Raw genomic sequence first — 9,326 nt, 5'->3', positions numbered from 1 at the left:
ACCCTTTAGTGGGGAGTTTATTTAGAAACCTTGTTATTCTGGTAATTACAGTTATTCCAATCTTACTTTGCACATGGCAGTTTCATGGATCTTCTATCTGTCTTTTAGTGAGAAAAGGTTTTGTTGAGGTTTACGTTTCTGTTTCTACTGTGAAGAGCAACCCAACCTTCTACTGTGTGGGCCATCTGACAAGGGACAATAACAGGTCCCCAGCATGTTTAAAACATTCTTTTTTTCCATTTTACAAAAAAATAATAATTTATTTATTTTAAAAAATAAAAAAATAATTTCTGGCAATCTATATCCAGCCATGCCAAATTTTTCCCTGAACTTGACAAGGATTGCCGAGGTCCTTCTTGCTCTTTTAGAAAGTATACTGTAGCGCTGGCATCCGCCTGTGGTTTATTTCCCAATGTGGTATATGCCACATGTCCATTGTTTTAAAGCCTTCCTTGCCAGCTCGACCCACCCTTGTCTTTTTTTTTGCCAAACTCACGTTACAGAGGGCATTAAATCCTCTTTCCCTCCCCAGATTAGGTTGCACCACAGTACCACTAATAAAATCATACATTATGCTGTATATTGTATACCAATTTCAAAATTGTTCTCTATTATGTCAAGTATATTCCAGTGTTTCTACCCTACCAGTAAATAAAATAAATTTAAAAAAAAAGTCAGTTCATGCACATTAATAAAGCTTGGAGTTACAATGAATAGTGAAGTTCATATAATAATAATATACTTTTTTTTTTTTTTTAAAGTTACCAAAACAGTGTCAAATGAAACCATTTTCACACGACAGTGAACAATGGCTTAGCCTTTGAAATATTGGAAATTGCTATAAAGAGAGAATCCTTTAGTCATTGCTTGGACGTCCTATCTTAAACATAAATACATGCAGCCTCATCCTATCTTCTTCCTTTTGACACTTCAGTTCATTTCTTGGATGTTGCATGAGTCATAAAAACGGTCCAAACTGAAACTTCCAAGTAATGTGTGGCACAAAAGTAAAAAAAGAAAAGAGAACAAGATCTCACCTTGATGGAGTAGACGAGAGCCATGAATCCCAGGCAGCAGAAGTTAACGTACAAGGTGTTGCACAGCGACCAGATTAGATAGTCCCGGGGAGCATTCTTGCCAGTGCTGCCCATGTTCACCACGGTGGACCCAGCTGGTTTACGGGCAGACTTACAGTTGGTGAGCGGGGTGCAGTCTGAGGGGAAGTTGTATGAATGGTTGTCCATGGTCAGCGTTTAGACAGAAGATCCCCGGCTATGGGTGAATAGGTTGGTTTGCAAACTGGCGAGCCTTTCAGATGCTTGAGCACGGACCCTCTTTGGAAAGTAGTGCCCCCTTTGTGTGAGAGACTTATAAAGGCCCACGAAGAGGGAGGTGACCGGGAGAGGACGCATGGGCAGGGTCCTTTAATATACAGCAGGTCTGTCATTTTGTGGTCAGGCCTGAGAGAGACTGAAATAGAGATACAGCTAGACAGAAAGCTGCATGAGAGAGAAGACAGAAAAAGAGAAAGCGAATACATGCATGGGAGCAGTGCAAAGTCTCTTCATATAAAGTACCCGTCTCCTCAGCTTTCAGGTCCTGGTGGTTTCGGCAGGTGGTTGAGTTGGGTGGAGGCAGTAGAGGACAGTGGAGGCAGGAGGTGTAGTTCAAAACCTCTGAAGGTGTTGAGTTCAGAAGTGCTGTCTGGCTGGGGCCTTGATGGACAAGTCAGTGGTGTGTTCTCTGGAACTGAGTGAGGGCAAAAAAAAGTCATGTTTTTCTAAGAACTTTGTAAAATACAACAATTGTAAAATGATTTGATTGCCTCAGTTTCAACACCTAAAATAAAACTTGCCATAAAGCATCCTGTCTGAATATAGATTTTGTTTAAGGTAAAGCTGAAACAATCAGTTGATTAACTTGTGAAAGTGTCACAATGGACTCTGAGAAATGATAACATATTTGGCATTTTCACTATTTACAGACATTTTATAGACAAAACAACTAATCTATGAACTATAAAAATATTTAGCAAATGTATAATGTAACTACAGCACAAGGTTGAGGGTTGAGTGTATGATAAAGTTAAAACCTGTTTTATTTTGCTTAAACCTTTTTTTGAGGGCAGGATGAGCTCAGTATTATACTTTATTTCAAGCACTTCAAATTTATTGAGTTCCTTAAATTGGAAATTCCAAGTCTGACCACATGCTACTGTTGATGGCCTATGAGCATCCCCACTGCAGAAAAGAGGTGTGTGAAAGGCAACAACAAGCATTACTCATTCTTACAGACTTCCCGAGTCAATACAGTGGCGACTGACTGCGGCAAAACATGGAAATTGACCTGCTTCTCTGGCTTAATTCTCACTTATTTTATGTTAACACAGAGAACACATTATGTTGACATAGACATCCTGAATATGAAGGATTTAGTTTGGTTTTGGAATATTCTGTGTTCAAAAACGGGAAGAAAAAGAAAAAAAGATTAGCAGAGGATGGTTTCGATCCATCGACCTCTGGGTTATGGGCCCAGCACGCTTCCGCTGCGCCACTCTGCTGATTGTGACACAACCAAAAAACACATTTTAAATCACTGGTATTGCACTATATAATGGTTTAATACGTTTTGGTCATCGGGTAAACCCCATCTGCTAGACAGTTAAATAAATGGACGACCAGTGAAGGAAAATAGATGCACCTCTCAGGTGATAGCGGAGCGTTACTGCGCAGCCTCCAACTGAGCTTGACGACATAGATGTGACGTGAGCAACCTGTCTGAAAGTTGTAAGTCTTCTGATAGAGAAATCTCAATCAGTCCCATCAGCAGAGACGCATAGCGTAGGTATATGTAAGGAGATAACATATACACAGGCTGTTATTACTGCGAACTAACTAAACAGCTGATGTATGTCGAAACTGTCTGCGAGCCTCTTCTGTCAACACGGTGATTTGTCAACTATGCGACAGCAAGTCGAGTTGTTATGACACAATCGTTAGCCTATTTTTACAAAAACATTTGCTACGGAGCCATAACGTGAGCTACAAGACAATTGAGCCTTTTATACATTGTCGTGTTTCTTTAGAAATATACAATGCACAGAGTCTTGAAACGCTTCAGATGTAACGTTATTCACTTTCAAAGTAGCGCCAAAATGAATGGCAGTCAATGGGATGTTCACTGCAGGTGATGGGCTTGTAGCATTAAAATGGCGCCATGGGGTTGTCACTCTCCAATGTAAGTCGAGTGCAGTTATGTCGCGCACGCGTCACTTTGCGAGACGAGGGACGTCTGTAATGTCAGTAATACATGAACCTATTTAACCAAGTTCGTTAACAAGTTAGCAATCAAACAACAAATGTCAATTGATGGCGTTTTGAGCTAACGTTAGTAATCAAATAATCATAGATAGCTATAACGTTTTGAAATGATTCCCATCTTCACTTATTGTTCGTAATGAGAAAAGTTCATTTCGTGGATTTCCCTAATTTCAGTATAACAGTTGTGCCGTAAACCGTGTAAATCTAAGCACGCGCGACTCAAATCTGCACTCGACTTACATCGGGGAGTGACAATGGATAGCGATAGAAACGACCGTGTTTTTACTAAGCTAAAAAATAAAAGCCCTTAAAATGAACAAGGCCCATAATGACTGAATTTAGGCCTAAATAAAAGCAATTAGCGAAGCAGCAACACTTTACGTTTAGGTCTGCCTCATCCCTTGCGTGGTAGACAGTTGAAGGCCTTTCTCTTAGAACAAGGAAACCCCTAGCTTGGAATCTGTGTCTAATCGTATCAGGATCTTACTTTGGCCAGTTCTTAAAGTTATGTGAACAGCTCCGTAATTGCTTATGCCGCTCTAAAACTTATTATCTGTACAGTTGTATATAGAATTAACCAATTACATTTACCTGGGATGTTTTTTCTGTAAAGCTGAAACAAAATTTTAGTAAAAATGCAATGGAAGCTAACAACGTGCTACAGCCGAGCGAAGGTGGCCTAAAGCTAGCTTTGTTTGTAACACTGAACGAACTTTGACGAAAACTTTTAACTGGCGACAATTGGTACAACTATTTTGGTACAACTATTATGGTACATAAAAAATAAGGCAGGTAAAGGACATTTCAAACAAAGTAATATGAAATGCCAAAATTACCGAACAACGGGAGTTGAGCGCGGAAAGGGGCAAGGTCATAGGTAGGCGAAGTACTTCTTCTTTTACGGGTTTTATTAACGGTTGGCAAACAAGTTTATAGAAGCATTACCGCCCCCTACCGGACTGAATCTATAATTAGAACCGTATACAGCGTTCGAGGCGCAGGGGGATGGGGGACTCGGGAGTTGAAGAAAAGAGGAAAAAGACGAAAGAACTACATTTTATAGCATCCCATTTTTGATATTGAGGCATTTATAATTCTTTAAAACCCGTGATATATTTATTTTAATTAAAACAAGTTAGTGGGTGTAGGAAGACACGTCCACTGGAGCGTGGGTTCGAGTTCGGAAGGGTTGCGTTTTCTAATATAAAAAATTAAATTATTATTTTTTTTGCCTGTGTAAACCAGACTGTCCAAAAAACTAAACTTGAATTAATTCAAGATATTTACTTATAATACTTACAATACAATAAGACAAGACATAAGACATTACATCAATATTAATATATCCATTAATAATATAAAACAATGATAACCCTAACGGTTAAATCATTTCTTCTTAGTAAATTAATTCAATTGGGTAATTTAACTCTGTTATGATTGAATTCCAAATCGACTATGATTGGTCGAACCGTGGAAGGAAATAGGTCTGGCAATAGAAGACAAGCATATGACTGGACAAATCTTGGTAGAAATAGGCAAGGCGATTGGCTCTCACATGATGAGTGTAGGTTTAAGATGACCGTGGTAAAGTGGTAATGAGGAGTAGTGTTCATTTCCACTTTAAATTAGGATAAATACTGCGAAGACTCGGTCAACTTGGACAACTCTTACATGCAAAGAGAAAAATGTTGAGCAAGCCAGGAGTCGAACCTACAATCTTCTAATCCGTAGTCAGACGTGTTATTCATTAAAAGGAGGATAAACAGAAAAAAGGAGGAGAAAAAGAGGAAATGAGAGAACAAACGAGAAAGATGCTAAATAACCCAGGTAGTGTTAGAGTTTTATAGTTTCTATGTAGTCAAATTTTAATTTAATTGCCGCAATCGTGCTGTTTCTGTTAAATAAGGGAAGTACAATGTAGATCCCGAGGTCGAAGGTTCGATCCCCATCTAACGCCAGATAACCCAAAGCTTACCGGTGAGGTTGTCTTTACACTGTCCACTTCTTTTTTGTTGTACTAAACACCGTTTTGGTGGAAGAAGACATTAGGAAGCCTGTGAAACAACTGAAACAAATTATTTATATATATATTTAGATTGACTTTTGAACAAAATATCTGTTTTTATCACTGCAGATACTTTTGGTAATCCTACTAAATTTGGTTGGTATTAAAAGTTAGTCTTGTGTGTATTCAGTTGCCTCAATCTGGTAGGGTCAAATAATTTTCTTTTTCTTTAAACAATGTGTGACAGGTAAAACCAAGCATTTTTAGTTCTCTTTTCTCTACAGCTAAGTATGACATAATCATTTGCAGGGAAGTGGGTTGTATAAAGGCAAGTAATATGCTCAACAGTGTGTAGACTGATATTTGGAATAATATTGAAATTAAGCAAATATTAATATAAAGATGTCAACTTTATTACATAATTGATCTGAACAAAACCATATGTTTTGAGGTAATGAATAATATTGTTTAGCACAATAAATGACTGACCATACAAAAGGTTTTTACAACAGGTAGGAAAAACAAGAGAATCAATCTGCCTGTGATACACCGTGGGGCAGCGGTGACAGGGGCTACTGCCCGCCAGTGCTCTGCATGATGGCTCCATTACCCAGAATAAGATGCCGGATTTTGCGGTAATCCTGCAAGACACAAGTCCATCTTGTAATATAGTCCTGTTCTTTACCCTTTATTTTCTTTTTTAGATTCTTGGGTAAATTGCAGAGTCTAATACAAATGGCTTCCACCAAGCGGCAGCAGTCTGGCCGCCACTGGGTAGGGGAAGCAGTGGATCCCAGCACACACCGCTTCAGGCTCTCTATACCAGGAGTGAACTCTGCCTTTGGAGACCTGAACTTTCCTGTTATGAGCCTGTCTTGGTGCCTGGCAGTGAACACCACCTGTTGCTGGTCATATGACAGCAGGCTCTGCCGGAGGTCAATGATGGTGCTGACTGTTGGTTGCTCAAGGTCAAACCAGTATGGTTCTTCAGACCCACTAGATACTCTGCTGGGCTGTCCACAAGACCCAGTCCATGTTGTGCTCATCCACAGCCTGAAAAATGACATCAGACCAACAATTACAAGTTTTACTCACTCAGTACAACCTCAAATAACACTGCTGGATTTATTGTCACAATAATGTGGATTATATGGAGAGAAAAAATGTGTGTGAGACATCAATACTCGAAAATATTAAGAGTAATCATTATTCCCACATTTACTTTCTGCAGTCTGACATCAGTTCACCTCCTCACCATCTGCGTCGCCCATTCTCCATTGTCTCCAAAAATGTGTGTGTGCATGGGGTCAGAGTTTGCGCGGAGGATCGCACATTCTCCCATGCTAAGGTTTGTTTTTTATAAATCACAACCTTTGCATGGGAAGTGGCGCACGCACATTTTAGCCCTGTTTCGTGAGTACGGCACGTTTATAAATGAGACCCCTGGTCCTTCCTGTGCTTCCTTCAGCCCACTGATAAGAATCTGACCCGGCTCATTACAGACAGAAGTCATCCAAGACTGTGGCAATTATAAAACACTGCATGTGGACAGCAGCTCATTTGTGTGTCAGGATGATGCGAAACTCTGACCGGTGAGGAAGGTCTACCTGATCTAAAATATTGACGCCCGAAAACAGGTAGGATGCCTTGCATCCTGAGTTGCTGCACCCGAGGGTCTCCATGATCCTCAAATAGTTCCTGTCGATATCTAGTCCCTGTCGTGCCATTTTGTGACTACCCCCTCCTGTGGGGTGCCCTCCACATTTGGGACAGATCTCTCTGATCTTCCCCAGGTGTTACGGCATCCACACAAGAAGGCAGAAGAAGTGTTCTGGAGTGGGGATCAGGGATGGGGTAGGTGAATCATACCAAAAGTTTCAGGTCATACCTTAGACGCAGGTTTTGCCACAGTGTAGATTAAGTCCACTGCTGGTTTTGAACAGGGAGATAATTTCTCAGACAGGCAACCAGGATTGAAAGGATCCAGATGATGCAGGCAGAGGCACTACTGGGCCTGATGAGGACAGAGAGAAAGAGAGATTGGTGTTTAAAAAAATAGCTATTGTAAATGTAAAGTGAAAAGAAATAACTATTGTAAATGTGAAAAAAAAAATGTTATAAACAATTACAGAGCCAGCTGAATCTGAGTGGGTATCAGTGGCAGGGTGCTTTTTGGTCTACACAGAGACCAGAGTAGAGGAAGGGGGAAGAGAGAAAGGGGAGAATGGCCATAGAATGGGAGACAGAAAGACTAATACAGGCTGCAGCAAGGTTTGATGGAGGTGCAGGAGGGATAGTGATTCTTGTCACAGAGGCGTCAATCAAACTGCCAGATGATGTGGTGGCGGTGCTGGAAACGACCTGGAAGAAAAGAGAAATTGCATGGACGGTAAAGTGCTCATAGTATGCTCATTTTCAGGATCATATTTAGAAGTTGTATCAGAATAGGTTTACATGGTTTAATTTTCAGAAAACACCATATTTTTGTTGCACTGCACATTGCTGCAGCTCCTCTCTTCACCCTGTGTGTTGAGCTCTCTGTTTTAGCTACAGAGTGAGGCATCACACTTCTGTTTCATCTTTGTTGGGAGGCGCACATGCACAGTAGCTAGATAAGGACTACTAGCCAGTCAGAAGCAGACTATGAGGGTGTGCCATGCTAGAAGCTAGGTGAGCATTATAACATGTGTTACAAAGTGATGCACGTTTGTCACAGAACTAAAGGCTGGACTATAATAGAGCTGTTAGGAGCAGTTTGTGAAGAGTGTTTTCTGTTGGAGGTAGACTTTGGGCTTTTTCACTTTGTAAACCTATAACGTGTACAAAAACATATATAACAATAAAGGAGATGGAAAAAGCCTAAAAGAATAATATGAGCATTTTAAGAAGAAGAGAGTGCAAACTTATAAAATGCATTATTATACTTGGGTTATACAACATTAGAAAATGGCTACCACATTAATTCACCAATATGTGGAATCATACCTGAGAAAGTTTCCTGGCCATACTGAGGTTGGGCCTCAGGGAGCCACCAAACCGTTTGGTTTGAATAACTGGAGGAGGATGACATGTCACAAGTTAAATGATCACAGAGTTGTACAGGTTGAAGCAATACACATGTAATTAAAGTATTTAGTAACTTTATCATTGTGAAAGCTACCGTTTCCTGGCTTTGATTCTGTGTCTATTTTTCATTAAATACTAGTGCTGGGTACCATTTCAAGGGTTAACTTGGGCTGCACTCGACCAGCAGAGGGTACAGCAGCAGTGGACGGAGCTGGGCCAGCTGCAGCCGCAGATGTGGCTGTCTGCACATTAGTTTTCTAATAAAAACATCAAAGAAATCCACACCCACGAATAGAAGTCAATTTTAGCAACATATATTATGGTTGCATCTTTGATATGTTTTAACATTTAAGTATCCTAATTAACTTTACCTTCTTAGTGTGAAATCCACACATGCAGACGTGTGCTCCACCAGTAAGAGACACCTGCCCCCAATGCTGGACTTTTTTATCTGTAAATAAAGAAAATTCACCAGAATGTTACATAACATTAATTAATTTTTGATACTTGTTAAAAAAAAAACATAAAAAGCTGTACCTTAAGATAGAGGTCATGCCATCTCTTTGCCTAGGGGCTGGTCTGTTCCCAGCGTCAGTAGGCCAGACCCCTGTAGCAGCAAACGTCCTCAGCCGGGACAGACGTTCATCGTCCCCCATGGCACGATGCTTCTTAGCCTTAGATGCCATCTGAACACGGAATAGAAGAACAGGACAATAATGTCAACAGGTTAGGCGCTTAATAGGGTGCCTTCATTGTAGCCAAAAAGACAAAACTATAGTATAAGATTTAATCAAATAATTATATAGTACAGGCATGACCGTGGAATTGCTAATTTCTATCATCTAAATCGATCTACAATTTTCTCATAGTAAAACATATTATAATATTGCTAGGAAAGGGGCTTGAGGCATAAATAAGTCTTATTATAATTAGCA

The 9,326-nt window shown here is 40.1% G+C and overlaps 2 protein-coding genes and 1 long non-coding RNA gene across 4 annotated transcripts in view; all 3 read right to left on the bottom strand.

Moving 5' to 3' along the window:
* Window positions 1-4,200, bottom strand: part of LOC116694223 (interferon-induced transmembrane protein 5) — a 5,919-nt gene extending 1,719 nt beyond the window's left edge. Inside the window, exons 1-3 of one of the 2 annotated variants that reach the window (XM_032523820.1) lie at window positions 4,157-4,200; window positions 1,578-1,749; window positions 1,038-1,470 (exon numbers count right to left, since the gene is read on the bottom strand). In XM_032523820.1, the coding sequence (XP_032379711.1) occupies window positions 1,038-1,244 (207 nt within the window). In that variant the 5' untranslated portion in view covers window positions 1,245-1,470; window positions 1,578-1,749; window positions 4,157-4,200. Of the gene's footprint in view, window positions 1-1,037; window positions 1,750-4,156 lie in introns of both variants that reach the window. The other variant, XM_032523819.1, reaches the window with a different exon arrangement.
* Window positions 4,201-5,909: 1,709 nt separating this feature from the next.
* LOC116694220 (uncharacterized) lies at window positions 5,910-7,711 on the bottom strand (the record flags this gene model as incomplete). Its single annotated transcript, XM_032523817.1, is given in 2 exon segments — window positions 5,910-6,378; window positions 7,214-7,711. A coding segment is annotated over 1 exon segment (462 nt), but the record flags the coding sequence as incomplete, so codon positions are not given.
* Window positions 7,712-7,933: 222 nt separating this feature from the next.
* LOC116694221 (uncharacterized) lies at window positions 7,934-8,674 on the bottom strand. Its single transcript, XR_004333086.1, has 2 exons — window positions 8,541-8,674; window positions 7,934-8,378 (listed from the first exon to the last, which is right to left on the bottom strand). It is a non-coding gene; the product is annotated as an uncharacterized LOC116694221 (long non-coding RNA).
* Between the last annotated feature and the right edge of the window lie 652 nt (window positions 8,675-9,326).

The sequence above is a fragment of the Etheostoma spectabile genome, chromosome 8 (assembly GCF_008692095.1).
Source record: "Etheostoma spectabile isolate EspeVRDwgs_2016 chromosome 8, UIUC_Espe_1.0, whole genome shotgun sequence".
In the NCBI taxonomy this organism is placed as follows: Eukaryota; Metazoa; Chordata; class Actinopteri; order Perciformes; family Percidae; genus Etheostoma; species Etheostoma spectabile.
This window is presented reverse-complemented; position numbering and strand designations above follow the sequence as displayed.